The sequence below is a fragment of the Akebia trifoliata genome, chromosome 12 (assembly GCF_017979445.1).
Source record: "Akebia trifoliata isolate Shusen 1 chromosome 12, ASM1797944v1, whole genome shotgun sequence".
NCBI lineage: Eukaryota > Viridiplantae > Streptophyta > Magnoliopsida > Ranunculales > Lardizabalaceae > Akebia > Akebia trifoliata.
In genome coordinates, this window is record NC_141386.1 from 31,302,915 (window position 1) to 31,326,223 (window position 23,309).

At 33.6% G+C, this 23,309-nt stretch overlaps 3 protein-coding genes across 5 annotated transcripts; all 3 read left to right on the forward strand.

The window, feature by feature from the left end:
• The first annotated feature begins 1,153 nt into the window (after positions 1–1,153).
• LOC147389508 (Glycine cleavage T-protein family) lies at positions 1,154–7,953 on the forward strand. 2 transcript variants are annotated; one of them, XM_086418625.1, is made up of 6 exons: positions 1,154–2,093; positions 5,899–6,032; positions 6,066–6,152; positions 6,291–6,389; positions 6,857–7,015; positions 7,308–7,953. In XM_086418625.1, exons 1-6 carry the CDS (start codon positions 1,615–1,617, stop codon positions 7,553–7,555), a joined length of 1,206 nt encoding a protein of 401 aa, XP_086274751.1. In that variant the 5' UTR covers positions 1,154–1,614; the 3' UTR covers positions 7,556–7,953. The 2 variants fall into 2 exon arrangements, with proteins under 2 accessions (XP_086274751.1, XP_086274750.1); XM_086418624.1 differs by having other exon boundaries at positions 1,155–2,093; positions 5,899–6,152.
• A 2,010-nt stretch (positions 7,954–9,963) lies between these two features.
• Positions 9,964–12,553, forward strand: LOC147389509 (small ribosomal subunit protein uS15-like). The gene is made up of 5 exons (XM_086419427.1): positions 9,964–10,112; positions 10,227–10,299; positions 10,412–10,550; positions 10,644–10,830; positions 12,234–12,553. Exons 1-5 carry the CDS (start codon positions 10,090–10,092, stop codon positions 12,265–12,267), a joined length of 456 nt encoding a protein of 151 aa, XP_086275553.1. The 5' UTR covers positions 9,964–10,089; the 3' UTR covers positions 12,268–12,553.
• A 2,435-nt stretch (positions 12,554–14,988) lies between these two features.
• LOC147389510 (uncharacterized) lies at positions 14,989–19,470 on the forward strand. Of its 2 annotated transcripts, none has more exons than XM_086419911.1 (8): positions 14,989–15,897; positions 15,978–16,085; positions 16,304–16,451; positions 17,087–17,176; positions 17,267–17,321; positions 17,445–17,567; positions 18,852–18,908; positions 19,001–19,470. In XM_086419911.1, exons 1-8 carry the CDS (start codon positions 15,845–15,847, stop codon positions 19,123–19,125), a joined length of 759 nt encoding a protein of 252 aa, XP_086276037.1. In that variant the 5' UTR covers positions 14,989–15,844; the 3' UTR covers positions 19,126–19,470. The 2 variants fall into 2 exon arrangements, with proteins under 2 accessions (XP_086276037.1, XP_086276038.1); XM_086419912.1 differs by having other exon boundaries at positions 15,987–16,085.
• The last annotated feature ends 3,839 nt before the right edge of the window (positions 19,471–23,309 follow it).

A 23,309-nucleotide genomic window follows, 5' to 3' on the forward strand; every position in this document is an offset into this window, starting at 1 on the left:
AAGAATCATCCTTAATCGATTTTGATAAAAAAATAAAGTAAAATTATTGAAAAACCCTAATTTTTTTACATACATCTTTAAAGTGCTTGAAAAAACCTTTGAAAATGGCTTCTTCCTCTTCAAATCCTTTTTCATCGAAATGCAGTCTCCAAAACACAATTGGATGTTGTAAATCCATTTTTTTATTTACGAAAATGATGAGTATAAATGGTTCAGGCAATTTCAACATTTCAATCATGAGAAATGTCTAGAGTGGGGATCGGGGATTGATTAGAAAAAAGTTATTTACAAAATTGACTATTTAGCTCACCCCTAAATGTCGAGGACTAATAAAAAAAAAAGTTAGCGCCATGAACTATTAAGTAATTTTCCCTTTATATATATATATATATATATATATGTTTCTCAAACAAAATCATGTTACGCGAACTAGTGGTGTATAATTTGTGATAGTGAAGGATTTAAATAGAGAATTGCTATTGGCACCCCGACTTTATTTGATACACCCTATTAAAAATAAAGAAAGAGATTTTTTCCAAAACATGTGTCAACTTATGTCCAAATTCCGATTTCGGTACACTATTCTTTTTAATTCACAAATATGCATTTTGAGTGAACTCATCACTTTTATAATCAATGAATTCGTTGATATATCTACGAATTCATAAATATTAAAAGTGACAAACTCACAAGTTCGTGGATTGTCAGCTAATTGATCTGCAATGGCCTGTCCTTTTACTACTTTCTGCGTAACAAAGATGATATAAAATTCGGCCAAGAGCATCTGCCACCGTGGTAGGTTATAAAAATGACATATACATGTTTGAAAAATTAAAACGAACAATGTACCAAACTCGAAATTTCGTCATACTTAACGCATGAAGAGGAGATTCACCTATTAAATGGTGAATAGTTGATAATAAGTAAATATTGGGGTGCCGATAGAATTCTATTTTTTAAGTTTGGGATTTTATATAAATCTAATTATAATTAGGTAGATGATAAAGACTTTAGCTGTGTAACTTTGGGAGAGTGCTTTAATCTTTAATTGGGTGCCAATAGCAGCTCTCATTATTAATAGGTTCAACCTTCAGACTTCAAAGTGATACAGAATCATTAACACGTGGCAACAACCTAGACCCTCTTTCATCCACATGTCAACTAAGGGTGGTGTTCGAGAACTCCTCAACTCCTGCAAACTCTCTCGCTCGCCACGCTCCTCTGCATCGTGTGAACTACCCTGTCTCGTGTGAGCTGCAAATACCCAAAATTCATCTTTGAATCTTCATTTTCCAAAGATACCCAAAATTCATTTCGATTACAGAGATTTGCCCATTTAGAAAATCAATCAAAAATCTCAATAACAACAAAAAGATCTTACCTTTTTCTTCTTCTTGTTCATGTTCTTCTTAGGAGACCTCAAACCCCTTTTTTTCACACTAATCATCAAATCCAGAATAGAGATTGAGAAAAGATATCGAAAGAAGCTTTGGCTTTGATCGCTTCACCTCTTTCAACTGTAAAAATTACCAAGAGAGACGCAGAGAGAAATTTAGGTTAAAATATTACAAAATCTGCGCAAGTTAACTTCAACCGTACAGAAGCCAGGTTAAAATGCGTTTGTTCAACCTCTCGTCTCACCAAATCTACAGAACCCTTTCCAGTTTCAGAAACCTCCATTATTCTCCTTCAAGGCTCTTATCTCATCAGCAAACCCATCTCGACGATATTGGCCCCATGGCTTCCCTTCTCAGGAACCGATCTGTGATTCGATTTCGAGGCCCTGATACGGTTAAATTCCTTCAAGGTCTCTTGACCAACGATGTTCGCCGATTCGGTGAACCAATTGGGGACAAAACGACTACTTCAGCTACACCGAATCTCTCTACTGTGTCGGTTCCACCGCTCTACACTGCAATGCTCACTCCTCAGGGGAGATTCCTCTATGACCTGTTTCTCTATCGGCCTTCTCTGCCTTACGAGAAGCTCTATCGAACCGGGTCTGGGCCCGGTTCAAGCCCAGATGAGTCGTTCGAGCTATTAGCTGATGTTGATGCTGCTGTACTGGATGAACTCTTGGATTGCTTCAAGAAGTAAGCTTTTTTCCCCCTTTTGATAATAATTATGGGTTTATTGTTTTTTTTTTTTTTTTTTTTTTTAATTTAAAATTTTAATTGCACTATTATTTTGAAATGGGTTCTTAATTATCACTATATATGTTTCCTTAGGGACACTGGGTATTGATTTTATTTGAGTTCGAGGCTCCAAATTGAATATTTTCTTCTCTATGTAGTATGTATGATTCATCTAAAGTAATTTAAGTCTGAATTAAGATGCTTTTTTGCTTCATATAAGGATTAGAATTTTGAAATTTTGTTTCTTGTTATTTTGGGATATCTTAATCAATAAGTAGGACAGTAGGTTCAGGGTGTTTGAGGTTACTCCTCTGAAGCTGTCGGTTTAATTTTGTCTTGAAAGTCAACGTCCAAGCACAAAACTGGGTTATATTTAGTATTTCCAGGATTAATTTTATTGCCATATTTTTTAATAGTTAATTAGGATTATCTACTATTGGGGCACTCTTTCAGAACTGTATTCACACATTTATGCTTACTTACTCCCACTTTAATCAGCATTCTTCATTCAGTTTGTTTAGACTAGATTAAAAATGACGGAAGAAAAAGTTTTTCTTCCTTTTGGGGTTAAGGAAGATAATGAAGAGCAACTCACATCTTGCAAATGGATGACCTTTGAGTGCTAATAAATTAGAATTTGTTGTTGTGGGGTCCCAAATAAACCAATAACTAATCTAGCTACATTAACTCACTCCAATGTTGATCATTGCATGTGGAAAGAAATGAATGCACTACGACTTAGATTACCCGTTTAACACTCTTGGTCATCGCAAATTCCCGAACCTTACAATTTCAGGCCCAAGCGGCCTAGATTGTGATCATACTGATAAAGGCAGACCATCAGTTGTAGGTATGAAAGCAGTGACTAGTCAGGCAAGAGAGTATGTGGAAATGAGAATCACAACCTATCAAATCTCACGTTTACTGATTCTTTAAAAAAGAAAGCCCTCGACATGATGACCACCATACCAGTGAAACAAAATGCAATCTTTATATATGCTTGAGATTAGTATTCGGATCTGAAAACAAGTCCTCTTGCTCATTCTAAATAAGAAATCGTATAAAAACATGATAAAAATAAGGTCAAAGAAAAGGTGAAATATTTGAGGGGGAATGTGAAATTTCAGAGTTTTTTTTTGATAAATTCAAATTTACCTGTTTGCATTCCTTCTCTAATCTGACTGACTAGTGATCTTAGAGCGAAAGATTGACTCTCACAATAGCAGCAGTAACGTGTACAGAAAGTCAGTCGGCTACTTATGAGTGGGCCCCTTGATGAAACTCGATCAATTGATGATTCAACTCGATCAAGTGCTTACCTCTCCCGATGATGATCGATGATGATCGCTAACAACCTGACGCTATGACTTTGAATCCAGAGTTTGCTTGACTTTAGTTATTTAATAATCACTCTATAGCTTCTTTCTCCCAGATAATCACTTCTATAATTCTTTCTTGCCTACCAGACTACCTCCCCTTTAAGTTGGCTATTTTTATACAAATGCATACTAATTAATAATCATAACTCCCCTGCTTTTGGTATATGAATTGAATAAAAATTGTATTGCTTCTCTTTTAGATCCCCACTCTTTTTCTTCCAATCCTAACAAGAAATGCACTCTTCATAGAATAAGACATAAGTATCAAGTTGGAACCCTTGTTAGCAATCTTCTGTTTTATTCACGAAAAAAATCACAATTTTTTTTTTCAATAAAAGTATTATTCGTCCGAATGCTTGAATGATTCGAATAATTCATGTATTTTTATAAGAAAACAAATAAAAAGATTTTTTTTGAGAGAATGAATAAATGAATTTTTTATGAATATTGTAATATTCGGTATTTAAAAAAAAATGACCTTAACCTAAGCTACCAACGAAGCTTCAATCTCTTCCATCAGTTGAACTTCTCAATCTCTCCACTCACCAGTAGCCCATTCAGGCAGGTCTCTCTCTCTCTCTCACTCTCTATCTCTTCAACAAATCGATCAAAAGAAACTAAAAAAAGTAGAAGACTTGAAAGCAACAAAGTGGATCTGAAATCAAATCGATCTGTGCAACTTCGTAGAAAAGAACTGAAATCAAATCAATCTATGCAACTCTTTAGAATTTTTTTTATTAGTTTTCTATTTATATATTTCTTTCTCTTAACAACAGGAACTACACTTCTCTCTCTCTCATTTGAGCTCAAGGCATGTTCATATGTTTTGTTGAATTTTTTATGCTATGAATTTTTTCGATGGTTGCTTTGACATCTAAGTTGTAATTTCATATTTGTTTAGATGTTTCTGATTGTTCAAATCTTTTCAAGGAATTATATGATTAAGAATTTTACTAGAATATTGTAAATCTTCTGTTGGATTTTTATATTTATAATTAAATCATCTTAATTGTTTACTCAATCGACCAAGTGGGGAGGAGGGATTAATTAATTTTTGGATTCTAAATTTTATTATATGTATGCCATGTATTCTAGACTCTAGAGTCAGAGCTCACATGATTGAAAATTTCCTAACTTGAAAATCATTGGATTATGATTAATTATAATACTATATAGGTTGACTCCCTTTTGAAGTATACCGGATTATTTGTTTCTGAATTTTTGATGTGAGACATACAATATACGTATACAACCTATGCTGCATATTTTCTGTTTAGTGAATGTTTGACTGAATTTTTGCAATCTAAAATCGAATAAAACTTGAATTTTTCACGTACGATTTTTGCCGTATTCTAAATTGCTAACAAGGCTGGAAGCCTGGAACAACCTATTCTTCATGAACACCTTGATTCAATTCCAAAGAATTTCCTGCGCTACCATATAGTATTCATCTCTACCTGGTGATAAAAAAGGGGAGAGTGGTGGGCTTTCTCCATTCTAAGCAATGATCAACTTTGACGTTATTGCTAAAAGTCTATAGAAGTTAAGACATTGAGTTCTAACCATAGTATTAAATTTCATCATATTTCCACAAAATATATTAAAATTCCACAAGGTCTGACATAAAATTTTATAGGCAGTTTCTTTGTTATAAATATTTCGATGGAAATAACTATTCATTTCACGAAATAATATGGTCAATAGAGAATTTTGATCAAATTTTAGGAATAAAATTGCAATATTTCGGTGTAGAATTTCGACCAAAATATTCTATTTTTGAAAACAACTTTCTTAATAAAATTTATATATAACAAAAAATTTAAACTAGGTGTTCCAAAATATTCTTGTTTTGAAAACTGACATCTTCCTAAATCTCTTTTCTCCATTTGGACAGTTGTTTTGAATAGAAGTCTCACGATGGATAACTTTATTCTTCGTGGTTTCATTTTCCCAAATTTTTGCTACCTTTGCAAGAGCGATAAGGCATCTGCGCTGATCATCTACTTTTCCATTGTTCAATTGCTCGTGAAATCTGGTCTCACTTCTTAGTCTATTGATGCTACTCTTGCATTCTTATAAATATTTTTATTTCTTAGTCTTCCCATTAATCCATCTCCGCATCCTCATCTCTGCTACATTAAATCTATGAACTTGTCGCTTCTAGATCACCCACCATTCAGCTCCATAGAGCACAACCAGTTACACTTTTGTCTTATAATACATAATATTAATATATATATATTCATATTCCAATACCCACAGCAGCAGTGCTACTTTTTTCAAGTATCATAAGATGCTCCAAATTAGAGGGACCCAATTCAATCTTGTTATGGTCTTTGCAACCTATGAATTCCACATCTTTCTTTTGTTTTTTGGTGCTGCAGATACCGGTTACGATCAAAACTTGAGATCGAGAATGTGGCTAAAGAATTCTCTTGTTGGCAACGTTTTGGTGGAAACCTTTCTAGCAGATCTACATCCACAGAAGAACCCGAGGCTGACGCTGTTGGCTGGGGTGGAGGAGTTGATCATGCTGGCATGTCAGCATCAAGAGGAAACGCACTTGGATGGCAATGGTACAAGGATCCCAGATTGGAAACTCTTGGTTTCAGGGGGATTTTTCCATCCAATACAACACGTAAGTGTCAGTAGCTTGGTTCTTTCAATTCTGCCTACCCCCCCCCCCCCAATTGACAATTAGGTCAACCGAATCATATGCATTACTCCACAGACTCCTCACTCGTTTGGTCTTTGAAGGTTCATTTTCCCTTTGCAGCACCGTTGGTTGAGTCGGACAAAGAAACCGATGAACAGAATTACCTTCAATGGAGGTTAGAGAAAGGAGTGGCAGAGGGCTCAACGGAGATTCCAAAAGGTCTCTTTCTCCTTCCCTCTGTGTGTGGCACATACTATAGGTCCTTCACAACTTTCTACGTGTCAGCTACTTAAGATTTTATCTCATAGTGCTTAAAGTTTATTCGATTTCAGTTAATAAAAACCGACAGAAATCCTTCCTTGAAGTCTATATTCTACCAAGATTAGAGCATGGATTTCAAGGGAATGGACAAATTTAAGTTCCAACTTCAAGGGGGTTCGGTTAGGACTATTTATGTTGCATGCTTCTATCTTAATGCTATGTCATGTTTCATTTTAGGTTCTATCTTTGTTTTTAAATCCCTTCATTTAAGCGTGCTTACAAGTCCTTCCATTAAATTTGAAGCATTTTTGTCAGGTTTCTTCCCTCATTAATCATTGTGAAGAAGTTGGCCATCCTACTATTCAGACTTTTGTTCAATTGTTCAACCATCTAGTTTTTAATTTGTTCATATTCTTCCTTTTTAGGTGAGGCAATTCCACTTGAGTACAATCTTGTTGGTCTGAACACGATAAATTTTGATAAGGGATGCTACGTTGGTCAAGAATTCGTTGCTCGTACACACCACCGTGGTGTCATACGCAAGCGATTGCTTCCTCTAAAGTTCGTCAATGAGAGTGGAGAAGGTATTGTAAATGGTTTCTATTACGAAGGTTTAAAATCTTGTCTTGAGGCAATGTCTTAGTCAGGAGAATAACTAAGACCATCTCGACTTAAGACATTCAGAAACATTTAATGTTTCGAGGTTAATCTTTCGTTTCTCTTGACTAGAACATTCCAAGACAGTGCAAAACTTTAAATTATGACTATTACCATGTGCTAAGAACACCCAATTCACATTTAGTTTGTTCTGTTTTGACCATCAACTTGGTAAATTCTTGATAATTTTATTTCTGGTTTTTTTATTTTTTATTTTAGAAGTGAAGCAGAATGTTGCTCCAGGATCAGAAGTGATAGACATGTCATCCACCAAGAGAGTCGGGACTGTGACAACTGCAGTTGGGTGTCGTGGGATGGGTCTGTTGAGGTTGGAGGAGGCCTTCAAAGGTTCTTCAGATATGTTGAGCATCAATGGACAGGATGATGTGAAGGTTGAGGTCATTCGACCAGAGTGGTGGCCCATTGAATGGTTTCCAGAGCATCAACAGCACACTGTAGTTGCTTAGAGTTCTTCTAGTGTAAAACACAATAGTGACTGACCTAGGTACCTCATCATCATTACTTACTCGAGCGCTTAAGGCGGCAACCCAAGTCTCCAGAGGGGAAAAAGTCACAAAGTACTATACATAAATTAACATGTTGTTTACTTCAATTTTTAATAAATTGGTTGTTCAGGGTAACAAATGTTGTCGTTGCTTTCTAGGGGTGAGAAAGAAACAAAAGGAAGAGATGGGAGTAATTTGGTCTCCTATTCTCCTTCCCTTATATTTTTAGTCTTATTTACTCCCTTTGTTTTCTTTCTTAATTTTATTCTTTTGATGATGGGATTATGTAGGGTTCAAAAGCTCTCTTTATCTTGAGCAATTAAAGTTTTATCAGAATAGTTATCTGATTGTGTTTTCTCCATCAGTTTTATTTTATGTTTTATTTCAAGGTAAAATTAAGCTGAGAGAGGGTAAAGAGAGATAAGGCATAAAAGCTGGATATGAGTATATTCATATTCGAATTTTTTATTTTTATTTGAATCCATATCTAGATCTGAATTCAACTCAGATCCTATTAGTTAAAATCGTATCTGAATCATTTTATTTTTGCCAAATTCATAGCAAGATCCGACCTGATCGAATTAATTGATTTGGGTCAGATACATCCGATTTATTTTTAAAATTTAGATATACTTGAAGGAATCAAATTCGTTAAATTTGGATTCAAATCACTCGGATTTCTGAGATAATCATTATAATGAGAGAAGGTACAATAGACGTGCTTCAAAACCAAAATTTGGACTCCCACAAATACCCTGATATTTATATTTAAAATTAATATTATCAATAAGATTATTTTAGTAAAAATTTAGTAAAACACCATCCCTATGATGAAGTTATCCTGATTTCTAAAATTATAAAAATATCTTTTTATTATATTTTGTCTTCAAAATCCCCTTGATTAATTTTTTAAATTAAATTAAATTATAAAAATCCTTTATAATACATGTGTGTTTGCACATGCCAATCTTCCCATACAAAAAATCAGCTCATTCGGAAACTTATAACCCATGTAGGATGAAACACATCAAAATGTTTGTACCTTTATCGGTCCATATGATGAAAAGATCATTCTCACAAAAATCAGCCCATTCTGATTTGAGAAGATTATGGGTGAGATTTGACTCCTAAGTTGTTGTCCAATGCGTAAAAGATGCCAGTGAGACTCCTTGGGAGGTTCAAAGGATTGTCAACACACATCAAAGCAATTGTTGATGAGTTTTGAAGAAAATAACATAGATTTCTACTACAGAGAAGGAAACGTGGTGTTGGCTGATTACTGGGTATGATTGACAATAGGGGTGTCAATTGAGTTTTAGGCCTGCTACCCCGGCCCAACCTTCCCAAGCCAATAAGGATTAGGGCCTTCATAGTGAGCCCATAAAGGTGGAATTGGGCTCAATGATTTTAATTAAATCTTATAGAACTCTTCGTACAATATTTCATTAGATAAGTAAAAGTAAAACATATTGTTTAATTACAATTTAATTTTCATCTATTAGCTTTATAGGTTAATATGACATTAATTTCAAATTCGGTTGGTTAATTGTCAAGCACGTAAAAAAAAACAATATTGGAAATTATATTTTTTCATTAATTTTTTTGAATGTTAGTAATTTTATATAGCCTGAACACATTAGCTGGGCGAAGGCGTAGTCGACTTAGGCCCAACAATGGAATAAGGCTAGTCAAGACAGAGGCAGCGCTACTTTAGGGCTGGGTTTGGACTCAACCAAGCCCAGCTCGAACCCGCCCATTTTCAATTTAACTTTACACCTTAGAAAATGATAAAATTACTAGGGACCAACTAGTTGCACACCACTATCAATTGGTTGCACATCATCCTTAAAAACCCCTTTATTTTATTTTATAACCTATATTTTAACTTATTGCTTGCACTCCGATACTTAATATTGTAAGGTTTAAACTTTATTTTAACTTGTAGCTTTGTATTCTTTGCTCGTGCTCTATTTTGATCGTGTTTTGTGATTGATTTTGTTTGTATTCTCTTTGACTCCAATCTAATTAAGGCGCTAATTTCCTAATCTTTACTTAGAATTTAATCTGAACTTGTGTATTTCAAGAAAACATGATTTTGTAAATATGGTTCCGAAATGAAAAAAATATTTCTTGCAAAAATGATTGAACTAGCAATAATTTTTTTGGATATAATTGAGAAGGAACAAATTTTTTTTTTATTTTATAAAAGGAGTGCAACATTTTTTAAATTATTTTTGGAGTGTAATCATCCAAATGAAACGCAAAGGGGAATTTTTAAGTGATGGAGTGCAACTAGTCGGTCCCAATTAAAAAATTGTTACTAAAGGACTCGAAAGGAATTTCAATAAAAGACAGATTTTATAAGGGTAGTTTGGCGAATTAGAATACACTATAAATCCTAATTGGTTCACTGACCTAGGGTTTCTGCAAGAGCTTCTACAAGGATTTGGAGTTAGAGAAGAAGAGAGAGAGAGAGGAGTTCATCACAGATCAACATGGGTCGTATGCACTCAAGAGGGTACTTTCTATATATAGAATCTTGTTCTTGATTTCCTGATTTAATGGGGTTTCGTCTCCATTCGTTCTATTTCTGTCTCTAATACGCTGTTTCTCTGTATTTCTTCCTTTACAGTAAGGGAATTTCCTCTTCGGCTTTGCCATACAAGAGAACTCCACCTAGTTGGCTCAAGATCTCATATCAAGATGTGAGAGAACCCTAACCTATAATCATCTCAAATTCGATCTCTATTCCGATGTTCCATCGTGTACTTAAACCCTAACATCAATTAATTACTCTCTTTGGTTCTGGTCTTTTAGGTCGAGGAGAACATCTGCAAGTTTGCAAAAAAGGGCTTAACCCCATCTCAGATTGGTGTCATACTTCGTGATTCTCATGGTATCGCTCAGGTCAAGAGTGTTACTGGAAGCAAGATTTTGCGTATTCTCAAGGGTCATGGTGTGTGTTTATTTATCTTTGATTTGAGTTTCTAAATTTTTATTAAAAAAGAAAAAACTAGTTTTTGATCTTTAATTGTTTTTCTATCACTAGGGCTTGCTCCAGAAATTCCAGAGGATCTGTATCATCTGATTAAGAAGGCTGTTGCTATCAGAAAGCATCTGGAGAGGAACAGGAAGGATAAGGATTCGAAGTTTAGGTTGATTCTCGTTGAGAGCAGGATTCATCGGCTCGCCCGCTATTATAAGAGGACAAAGCGCCTTCCTCCTGTCTGGAAGTAGTGAGTCCGCTAAAGTTCCTTATTTCCTGTTTAGTTTGTTAGTTGTTTCCGTAATTGTTCATAAATGTGAAAATTTCTGTGCTTCAATTTGTTATTTTAGTACTCCATGATACACAAATATTGTAACGATACTTCTAGTATGAAAACAACACACACATTGGGGAATCATTTTAGTGAGACTAACAAGTGAATATGTCAAACTGACATTTAAACTAACCAGGAGGAATAATCTCATATCTGGGGCTCCTTATTGTATAATCTTATAGAAACCAAATCCACACCTCAATGAGTTATGCTGTGCGGCTGTGCCGCTGTGCCTTCCATCTTCTATGTAGATTCACGATGTTGTGTGCATTTGAGAATCAAATGGCATGTTATAGTCGGTCTAAGCAACACACATGGTCGGTATGGCGGAGTTATAAATCTCAAAAATTACTCTTAAATTGTACATTGAAAATTGATTTATAAATATTGTACGTTATTAGAATCCTAAACTATAAAAAATAAAAAAATAGATCTTAAAGAAATTGTATTGCAAACTTTTTTTTTTATGTAAATACTATTTTCCATAATGTTTATCAATTTAAAATGATTGCATGACTTGAGGGACAGACACCACGCATCTCCAATTGATTCTTCTAAGATTCTGTGCAAATGTCCTCAATCTATTTTATAAATAAAAAAATCTAATAAAGTAATTAAAAAACTCTTCAAGAAGCTATAAGACCAAAAATGGAACAATCAAACTGGTGTGTCTTGACTTAAGAGAATTCTAAACAATACAATTAAGAACAATAGTGTCACGTGTTGTATGCTGGTAGAAAATCTTTCATTTTGGTTGATAATTTGTGATGTGTAGGTAGTTGCTTCCTAATTTAATATGTATTTTCTTCTTGTGTTTGTTTGTATGTTGCATGTGATTTTGGCATGCCTCTAGCACATAACATATAATACATGTTACAATTTTCCTATTACATGCAAATACGTTTAGTTAGTGCTATTGTGTTAGCTTATTCTGTTCTATCATATTTGTTTGGACCACCTTCAGAGTCTATAATTAGACCCTAAAAGGTGTCCTTTCCAAAATGCTCGCAAAATCATAACAAATGCTTACTTTCTGTGTACCTAATGATATCAGCTTCTTTCAATTTGTTCCACTAAAAAGAAAAAGCTTGTTATAAGTTTTACTATTTATATCATTTCTTATTCTTTTAAGTATCCTTTTCACTTCTTGTGGACCTTGGAGCTTTAGAGTGTTAACGAGCCAGATTCCTTTTCAAGATGGCATTTTGAAATTTAACACCTTGTACCATACCCATCATGAATTTCTGCTATTTTCTAATACTATGTCGATTGGGATACGTGGTGTTGAAGTAGTAATGATCTCTCTCTTTTTTGTGCAGCGAGTCTACCACTGCCAGCACCCTTGTGGCTTAGGTTACATTTTTATTTGTTGGGATATTGAAGTTTGGGGTGAAATAGATGCTACTGTCTTCGGGCGCAGCGGAAGTTTGCTTAGTATTTCACCCATGAGCACTCACATTTGTGTTTGAGGGTTAGTTAAATGAATGACTTAAAAGTGTTCATTTGTTCGTCTCAAGTGGAAATGGAAAAAAACCTTTTGATGTTCTGAAACTAATTACTTTTTTTTATTATTTTATTTTGAAAAAATGGATTCAATTGTTTTATTTTAATCTATATAAGATTATTAGTTATCAGCGCCTATTGCTTGTCGGGCCTATAGGTCCGGAACCCTTTCATAATAAAATAGAGGAAAATTACTTGAAAGGACCCTTGTGGAAGGGTTTCTTTCTAAATAATCCCTTACTTGATGGTAGCTTTGCACGACATGTAGTAAATATTTTCTTTTTAAATGGCTCTTGGATCTCATCTCTCACATGTCTCATGATTGAATGCCTTAACTTATTGAACTCATTGTTTTTATTCAAAAATTGAATTTTTGACTTTTTCTATCGAGTTTTAGAGATTTCATTTCTTTAGAAAGAAGTCAATTTTAAAGGTTTTTTTAAATATTTTGACGATATATGTAAAAAAATTAAGATTTTTCAAAAAAAAATATTCCTCTTTTCAGTTTTTGGATGAAAATTGAAAAAGAATGATTCTTTTGGGTTGAAATCATCTAAATAAGTTATCTCAAATTTTTAATCGATCTCTCCATGTATTTTAGTTGAAATTTTTTTGAAAATGGGTGAGTTTTACCCAGGGGACGAAAATTTGAATCCAATTCGAATTCGAAAAATTGAATATTATTTGAAAATTTTGGATATCGGATTTGAATCTGGATAGTTTTATTTATTCGAACGGTTGCGGATTTGGATGTTTACATTTTTAATCTGATAATATCTGATTTAAAATAATATATGATATATATATATATATATATTATTTTATTTGATTAATAATATAATATATTTTATTTTATTTATTATATAAATTATATAATATATATAATAAGTTTTTTTTTTTAAATAGTGAAAAATCAGTTGGATAAGGAAAATATTTATTTTTTTATATACAAATTATTCGAATTCTATCGGATTCGAATTCGGCTAGAGTTTTAGAACATCCATCGTATTCAAATTTGAATTTGGATATTAGATAAAAGTTTTGGATTTGATTTTAGATATTATTGTATCCGAATCGATAAGCATCTGTTGACAGTCCTAGTTTAGAAGTGGTGACCTTGGTTGTACTTATATTGTTGAGTTCGACAGTCAACAAGAAGTTGTGAATTCGATAGTAAATGGTGGAGGTGGTGAGTTCGACAATAAAAATTGTGAACTTGACACTAAATAAAATGGCTTGTGAGTTTCTTAGCAGCGAGCGACATTAAGAAAGAAAAAATTTATAAAATGTCCCATCCAAGCTATTATACAAAACTACACATATTTATAGGGGATGTACAGTTGTATATCTCAAGGGAAAAAATCTATGGTTCTAACTTATGTCATGTGAGGGGGTATGTGTTAGAGGGGCATCAGAAAATCATGACTCAATAAAAAGAATAATGATGATGCATATGATAAATCATACAAAGAAAATGATCTATGGTTGTGTGCTGCCACATCAGCCATGTATAGACCGCATATGATTTATAAGGGATGGCAATCTCAACACGATCCACGACACAACACGTAATTAGTGGGTTTGGGTCATAATAGTATTAACCTGTATAACATGATTATTAAATGGGTTGGATTTGGGTTCTAAGCATCAACCCGTCTAACCCGTTTAGACACGTTTAGTTATTCTGTAGTGTAATTTTAAATATATCAACAATTTAAATTACTTTTTTTTTTTAGAATTTTTTCATAATACATTTTTTATAAAATTCTAAAAAATATAAATAGTGTTTTAATATATTTTTAAATTAATTAACGATAAACCTTTATAGTTTAGAAATAAAAAAGACTTTTCTTAATAAATTATCTCCTCACCATAGAGATCATCCACACCAAAAATCAACCTATTTCAAAACTTCTAATCCATGTAGGACAAAACACGTTGGGTAAAGTGTAGGATGGTGAACGGGACTCATATATATATATATATATATATATATATATATATTTCCATTAAAATAAAGAGCTATGTAGTGTTTAATTCTTAATATTGACAAAATTACTCTCAACAAGATTTAAGATCTTACCAAGTAAGATTATTATGTCTCATGTGATAATGAAATACATGTTGCTTAACCAATAATAATAGTGACAATAATAATAGTATTGAAAAACACTTTCGTTACTAAGTTAGTAAGAAAAGTTTTATAATCAAATCAACTTATGTCATCTAAAAACATGATCTGATGTCATATGATTGTAAAGGACAAAATTCTACAAATTTTAAAGAAATTTTTTTTTTAAAAAAAATTATCTTTCACTATTGAACTTAATTTACGATTATGTAATTTTATTTTTAATAATGATATTTTATTTTTAGTGGTGAAAATGAAATTTATTCTTTTCAATAAAGATTAGAGTTTTATTAGATAGGTTATATATGGATTGAGTCAAATATACTTAATTATAAATTAATTGAGTTTGGATTTGATAAATTTTCATAATTTCCTTACCTCAACCCGGCCCATTGCCACCCCTATCATTTACTGTGAGCATTCATCACGACTCACATAGAAATCAAGGTGTTTTGACGACCTATTGAGGTGGAATTTGAATTATTTAAAAACAACTAGAAGTTAGGGCATTTAGGTCTAAAAAAACAGAAGACCTAGGTCAAGTAGTATGTAATCAGTGTAACCGTGTAAAACACGGCTCATCTCTATTATTAATCACAATTAGTCTAGGACCAAAACGTATCTTCGGACGGACGGACAAACAGACGAGTTAGGCGAGTCAGATCGGATTGAACAAGTCAAATCACTAAAAACGAGTCAATATACCAATTTTTGGATAGAGAAATTTATGATCACTCTCTCTCTCTCTCTCTCTCGGCAGTCGGCTCCGGAGGAATTCTCCATGGTTTTGTCAAAACGTGACTTCTATCTTGCTGTAAGGGTTTCTTCTTCTTAAAACATCATTGATCGACTGGCCGAGATTTTCAAAACATGCGGGAGATTACTCGGATTTTGGACGAGTCAATGTTTTGAACTATTAATATTGATTGATCATCTTCCCGAGTCATCACGGTCTCGGACGAGTTTTAAAAACAACTAGTATTTTGCTTGCACCATTGAGTCGTGCTGGAGTGACCTCACATCGCAGTCGCACACATTGACGTGAAAGTGTATGGGAACATTGATACTTTTCCTGTTTTCCACAAGTTTGGAAAATTATCTATGGTTGACATAGACTTTCACGTCAGGGTGTGAGATGCGAGGTCCCAAACATTCGATCGATATTGACTTACGAAAGCGCAATTGGACTTGGCATTTTCCTGCGTTTATAAGTTCTCTTCTCACTCTTAAACACTTCTACTAGTCCTCCTAACATTACTAAAACAGCTAAATTCAGATTTTGGAGCACTAGTTTTAATGGAGAGGAACCACCCATCTTACTCTTCCTTCTCTGCTTCTGCTCATCGAAGGTAACTGTAAACTGTCGCTACCTCTCAAAATCCTAATCCTCTAATCGATTTCTTTCTTCTGTTATCTTATTTTTCGGTAGTGGTGGTAGAGGTAAGGGTTTGGAGATGAGAGATGAACAACAGCGATCAGGAGGTGGAGTTGGAAATGGAGATACCAAAGATCAAATTGACGCTCTTGGTAAACTCTTGTAAGTTTTATTATTTTATTTTTTGAATCTGCTTTTGTTTTACGTGCAAATTATATACATGTTCCAACACTTAGGGTCCTGTTTGGAGGAATTTTTTAGGTTTGGGTTAGAGTGTGTTGGTAACTTTGTGCAATAGAATTGATAATGTGTTGGTAACTTTGTGTAATAGAATTGAAAATAGCTGATTTTATTTATTTATTTTTAATGAAAATTTTCAGGATGTGTATTCTGCGCCATATGGCGTCTGAGTTGAATTTGGATATGCGGAGTGATGGATATGTCAGGGTGCAAGATTTATTGAATTTGAATATGAACACTTTGGCAAACATTCCCTTAAGATTGCACACAACTGATGATATTAGAGAGGTGGGTTGGATTTCTTTAATTCTTCTATTTTAATTCTTGTTCATTAAAATTTAAATTTACTCATGTTTTGGAGGATAAGACTCCCTATAGCAAAGTTACATCTTTGAAGTTTTATCAGTTGTAAATCATGCGAGCGAGTTCGACATGTAAATAGGACAGAATACTTGCGGTCAAGCCGATCTTGGACATACATGGGTGGGTTTTTGGGCTAAGATTTTGAGACCTGACCTATTGACAATCAACTTTACATAACGAACAAAAAAAAAAGTATGTTTGGTTTCAAGGTAAAGGCTTTGCTAAAAAAAAATTTAGCCTCTTTAGAAACCAAGTTTTGAGTACAGTAGCCAAGGATGGTGTTCATCTTCTAAAATTGTTCCTGCCAAAATATAAAATTCTTGCTGTTCTTGCTGAAATTATGCTGCAAAATTGCCTTTGTGACCAAACACTCCCTTGAAGGAAGCCAGCTCGAAGAACCCGTGGTGGTTTTATTTATGATTACAATATTGCATATCAATGTAGCATAATTTTTGTATCTATGAAGCTGTTTTTGAGTGAAAAGGGAATACTTCTTTTCTGGATTATATTTATTTGGTGGAGAGTTGATAAAATAACCAAGTCAGCTGTTCATTTTTCAGGCAGTTAGGAAGGACATTAAGCAGCGGTTTAGCCTTTTGGAGGAAAATGGGGAGTTGTTAATACGTGCAAACCAAGGACACTCTATAATGGTAATATTTGAATTTTTTTTTTTTTTACAACTATTTGTTATATTCTGTTTATAAATGTTAATTTGTTTAGTGTTCCACCTTTTTTTGCAGGCTATTGAATCTGAAAGATTATTAAGGCCAATCCTTTCCTCTGAAGAAGCTCCAGGTAAAGATGTTGAAAGCACCAAATCTGTTTTCTCAACTTTTATTGTGATGTATTGTGTCTATTCTTTTAGATCATAACTTGATTTATGGATTGGCTCACATCTAATTTGTACTTAATATGCAGTATGCGTACATGGAACCTATAAAAGGTATCTGGCCTCAATTTTGCAGTCTGGCCTCAAACGCATGAAAAGGTTGCATGTTCATTTCTCTATTGGCTTGCCGACAGATGGATATGTAATTAGTGGTACAGTTTGAATGATCCCTTTCTTGAATATTGATTTCATTACAAACGATCACGTTTGGTAATGCGGACAAACACATTTACAATGTTTTCTTCATTTTTGTGTATTTACCTTTTTTAATGTTTCAGATCTTTTTCCCCAGTTTTTTAAATGATTACATGGCATGACATGCTTGTTTTCAAAGATAAGATGACCATTACCCTGTTTATAGCTCAAATTTCAGTCAAGATCATACTTTCATAGGTATTTAGACTTCTTTCAAGATTCCATCTTGAAAAGCATTCCTTTTATCCAGCATGATTGGCTTGTCTTCTTTTTGACCATTAAACCAAATATCTAAGATCACCAATACAGTTTATTTTAATTGGGAAATGTTCAATGCCCTACACTTTACCCTACGCTTTACCAAATGTGTTTTGTCCTACATGGGTTGAAGGTTTTGGAATGGGCTGATTTTTGGTGAGGATGATCTTTACTGTTAGAAGATCCTCCTCACCAAAAATCAGCCCATTCCAAAATTTCTAGCCCCATGTTTACAAGTTGAAAAATCGTGGACCGTCTATTTTTTGTAGATTATTTTTTATGGGCTTAGAAGTTTTGGAATGGGCTGATTTTTGGTGAGGATGATCTCCTCACCGAGGAGATCATCCTCACCAAAAATCAGCCCATTCCAAAACTTCTAACCCATGTAGGACAAAACACATAGGGTAAAATGTAGGGTAAAGCGTAGGGTGTTGAACGGGACCCATTTTAATTAGCCCTGCTACTTGGGGTTTTTTTGTTTCCTTCTAACTAATTCTTTGTCAAGGCAAGCAAATTATTCTTTAAAAGAATCTTAAATTTTTTTTTTTTGGGTAGGATAAGTTAACTAGCTATCTGACACACATGCCACTGATCTTTTTGAGGATTCTAGAAATGGGTTTCTATTTATTTTTTCAAATAGCTTCGAGTAGCATTAATTTGAATGTAAGAAATATTATAATTTGACAACTCCTTTTGTATTATTATTTAGATGTTTAATAAACAGAAATTTCAATATCTTTAAGTTCACTTCAACTCCTGAAGTGGGACTTCGTTAAATTATTTTCATCTGCAAAAGAAATAAATGCGTTGAAGTGCCAACTTAGCTAAGTCGTTAGTAAGACGTGTGAGGTGTCGTTCTCACATGCTTGGTTCAAACTCCTTTGAACCCAAATTCACTTGCTAACCAGTTAGACCTATAAAAAAAAAAAAAAAAAAAAACATTGACTATCTTCTCACACAAAACCAATTTATCCTTCTGCTAGGTATGCGACCGGATGCTAATATATTGATCTTCTTAGATATCAGAAAGGCTCTGGAAGGTAGAGTTCCCATGTTTTTTTTTAGCATCTTGGCCCCGAAACGATATTCAAACCTTGATGTCTACTAATGCCTATTCTTGTTCTTGTTCTAGAGGGAATGAAGATATACATTTCAGACAACAAGGTGGTCTTGACTGAAGGTTTCGACGGTGTTGTACCTGTCAAATACTTTGAAAAGTTAGAAACATGGCCAAATAGACAACCTGTACACTTTTAAGGTGTTCGATCACAGATTTTGAGTCAAAAATGAAAGCGGTCGTGATTGATTCTGACAATCCTTAAAAATTAAGCTTATCATTGGAAACTTTGGCTTGGGTATATTACTCAAGGTTGATGAAGATTCAAGATATAGATTTATGTTTTATTATAAGTTTATGCCAGACAACCTCCTGTTCTCATTAGTAGAGAAAGGGGGTGTCTGGTTATGAACTTTAAAGTTGCTCATTGAATGGGATTCCATCAGCATGAGATGACAATGTAATCAGATTATGGTGCCAGCATTTATTAATCTGGTTTAATATGAAACAGAAGAGATTTAAAAATGATTCAATGTGATGGACAATTAAGTCTCCAAGATCGAAATGAATTCCTGAGTAATCTCGATCTCGGTTGAGTTTTAAAATCATGATCCATTGTCCATCTATCAATTTTGTCTGGAATTCGATGTTAAAGAACAGGAACCTAAGTGCTAAGCAGTTAAATGAACATTCAAGATTACAAAATCAAATAATAGTAATAGATTGATAAATTAAACAAAGTTATCAATGCATTGCAATAAAAAATTGATCATAAAGATGTTGAAATTTTGATGATGAAGCATATAGATTGAAGAAGATTGAGGAATGAAATCTGTAGAATTTTTTTCCTGAATCCTAGATTAATTGTAATTTTGTTTTTTGGGAAGGTAACTAGATTCATTCTTTCTTCATCATTGTTGTGGTTTCCTTTTTGACAATTATTATTATGCTTTCTTTGAAGAGTCCAACTAGCCTTACTACGTAAGGATTTCACCCTCAATAATGCCTTACCTTGTGGCATCCAAAAACATGATCTGATGTAGAGGACAAAAATTTATCGACTTTGATTTTATTTTTTTGCCAAAAGAAGTTATTATTCACCGTTGAATTTCAATTTTAATTTTGAGATTTATGTGAAAGTTCAGTAGCCGTCCATTTTCAAAACCTTGGATCTTACTTAAAAGAATTTTTTTTTTTTTTTAAATTTTCGAAGAAACATAGAAGGCTTTGGTATTGGATTGTTGACGTGGTTGTCCATTTGAGTCGAACGACCCATAGAGCATCTCCAATGTTCCACTAAAGAGAAAAGCTTGTTATATTTTTTATTATTTATATAAATTCTTATTCTCATTACAAATCCTTTTCATTTCTTGTGGATCTTGGAGCTTAGAGTTGAAGAGAAATTGATTTTGTTGAGAATTATAAGATTAATATTACAGGAACCATGATAAGAAATTTATAGGGATTACATTAACCAAGATAAGGAAATTAGCCAAACATAAATATTTTAATTTATTAGTATTTCCTAATATAGAATATGTTAATTGATATTGCTATATATATTATTCTCCAACATCACCTTTCGAGATGATATACATTAATGATATAATGTATCATGTATCATAATATGTTGTATCTAGTTCTCCAAGAAGAGTGTTTACGAGCCAGATTCCTCTTGAAGATGCCATTGAAATTTAACACCTTGTACTGTTCCCATCATGAATTTCTGTTAATTTCTAATACTATGTCGATTAGGATATGTGGTGTTGAAGTAGTAATGAAATCTCTCTTTTTTGTACATCGAGTCTACCATTGCCAGCACCCTTGTGGCTTAGGTTACATTTTTTTTTTTTTTTTTAGGATATTGATGAAGTTTGCTTAGTATATCCTAAATGTCTTCATCTTCATCCTCTGGCAGAAAATCCTTGATTTTCTCCCTCAAACGAGCCTTCTCCAATCTCAAGCTATAGATTTTTACCATAAATTTTCAACCTTAAAATTGTGTCGTTCAACGACTAGACCTCAAAGAGTTTTTGGTAGAAAAGTTAAGGATATTTACAAGACATTGAAGATCAACAAGATAGGACTTTTGGAGAATTTTTGCCTAGAAAAATTTAGGACTTTTACAAGACATTAAATATGAGATTAAAACGTTAAAAATTGTTTTGTGATAGGGGAAATTCTTAGAAAATGGAAGATTTATAAGGTTTTAAACCCTCACTTTCAACTTTATGATTCTGCCCTTTAACCTGCAAACCTTGTATGAATCCCAATATAAAAATCAACAAGGGCTTCCGATAAGCCATTGAGGAGGAAAATTGAATTAGGTAAAGTGTTGCGATCTAGAATTACGTGTCTACCTGATACATTTTTATTGGAGTTCAAACACAATGGGCTGCATGAACAGCTAGATTAGGAGCCCAAGTTGTTCTAAACATCAACTAATGAGTGCCACGTAGACACTTAAGCTATTTTATAGGAATGGGACATGGATCCTGAGTCTTAGTTAAAAATAGTTCATGAGGCTAATAGCTTGAATCCGTGAGATTAATAGCTTCTCTCATACTTTCGAGTTCATAATTTTAATGTCGAACTCGACGCTTTTTAAATTATAGTCGAGTTCACTGCTTTTTTAAATAAAAAGTGATGAACTCGACATTGGTAAAACCCTTCCATTTTTTAGTTTTTCCGATTAATATACATGAAAAAATCGACTAAAATTTTGAAATAACAAGTTGTTTAAATGATTTTAACACAAAAGAATCGTTATTGATCGATTTTCATTAAAAAACTAAGAAAAAAAAGTGAAAAAAACCCCTAATTTTTTATATACATCTTTAAAATATTTAAAAAAATCTTTGAAAATGACTTCTTCTTCTTTCTTAAATATTTTCTGATGGAAAATAGTCTCCAAATCCCAATTGAAATATCAAAAATCCAATTTTTGAATGAAAACGATGAATTTGAAGGATTATGGCATTTCATCGTGAGAATGTGCAAATAGACCCACTTAGGATCAAAACCTATATTGGATGTATCAACTAAAAAACGAGTTAATATGTCCTTTGGATTTTAGATGAGTCATGTTTTAAACTATTAATTTAATAACATGAGTCATGATTTTTTGACGCCCCGGACGTGCCATGCGCTAGAACCACAAGTTTTTTCCCTCAAGATACACAATTGTACATCCCCCATAAATAAATGCATATGTATATCCCGATGAAAGAGCCTATGACTTTAGCACATGTCACGTCAGAGGGCGTGTGTTAGAGGGAGGCATTAGAAAATTGTTATTCTAATAACATTGAGAGAGTCGTGATTTTCTGACGTGACCTCTAATGCTCCCGTGGCATCTGCTAGAATCACATATCTTTTCCTCTGGGAACACAGCTCCCAATATTTATGGGGATGTGCAGTTGTTGACATGATATAAAAGTGTCAATGGATAGTCGAAATCCGAATCCTAATTCGAATTCAAATTTGAAAAATCGGATATCGAATTCGGATTCGAATGTTATTTTAACATTCGAATGAATTTCGAATACGAATTCAGATGTTACGAAATCCGATTCGATAATATCCGCTCCGATTATAAAGACATGTGTTACATATTCATGTTGCATAGCAAAACTTATATATATATATATATATATATATATGGGTCGCGTTATTACGACCCCCATTACGACCCCCTTTGCGACACACCTTTTTGTCTTATATGGGCAAAAATGTTTGGAGTGGGCTGCTTTTTTGTGAGGATGATCTCTGTGATGAGGGGATCATCCTGGCAAAAAATCATCCCATTCCAAAACTTCTAATCCCATCAAAATTGATTTACAAAAATTGGACGGTCTATAATTTTTCACAAAAATCGGACGGTCTAGAAGTTTTGGAATATGATGATTTTTTGCCAGGATGATCTCCTCATCACAGAGATCATCCTCACAAAAAATCAGCCCATTCCAAACATTTTTGCCCATATAAGACAAAATGGTGTGTCGCAAAGGGGGTCGTACTAACCCGACCCTATATATATATATATATATATATATATATGTATTCTCGTGTATTCAAGTTTCACAACGAAACTAAAGTTCAAATGTTTATCTTCTCAACCCGTAACACAGAACCAGCAAATGGGTTTCGGCTGTGCAAGCTCCCACTTGCCACTCTCTTCTCCGACCGGCAAATATCAATGTAGGTATTTCCTCCCTCTCTCTCTCAAAATAAAACTAAAACCCTCTTTTTTTTTATTGTGCGAGTTCCATAATGACATAACCACCATCTTCTCTGACCGGCGAGCATAAGGTAGATGAATCGGCGTCGGAATCTCTTTCTCTCTCTCAAAAGCTCAACGACATCGTCAGGTTAGGAATTTTTT

Excerpts from the sequence above, each read along its gene's own strand:
- LOC147389508 (XM_086418624.1), top strand. The coding sequence starts at position 1,615 with ATGCGTTTGTTCAACCTCTCGTCTCACCAAATCTACAGAACCCTTTCC. Across the intron at positions 6,390-6,856 it reads CTCAACGGAGATTCCAAAAG|GTGAGGCAATTCCACTTGAG; the intron begins GTCTCTTTCTCC and ends CTTCCTTTTTAG. Across the intron at positions 7,016-7,307 it reads CGTCAATGAGAGTGGAGAAG|AAGTGAAGCAGAATGTTGCT; the intron begins GTATTGTAAATG and ends TTTTTATTTTAG.
- LOC147389509 (XM_086419427.1), top strand. The coding sequence starts at position 10,090 with ATGGGTCGTATGCACTCAAGAGG. Across the intron at positions 10,300-10,411 it reads TCAAGATCTCATATCAAGAT|GTCGAGGAGAACATCTGCAA; the intron begins GTGAGAGAACCC and ends CTGGTCTTTTAG. Across the intron at positions 10,831-12,233 it reads CTTCCTCCTGTCTGGAAGTA|CGAGTCTACCACTGCCAGCA; the intron begins GTGAGTCCGCTA and ends TTTTTTGTGCAG.
- LOC147389510 (XM_086419911.1), top strand. The coding sequence starts at position 15,845 with ATGGAGAGGAACCACCCATCTTACTCTTCCTTCTCTGCTTCTGCTCAT. Across the intron at positions 16,452-17,086 it reads CAACTGATGATATTAGAGAG|GCAGTTAGGAAGGACATTAA; the intron begins GTGGGTTGGATT and ends TTCATTTTTCAG. Across the intron at positions 17,568-18,851 it reads AGATGGATATGTAATTAGTG|GTATGCGACCGGATGCTAAT; the intron begins GTACAGTTTGAA and ends TCCTTCTGCTAG.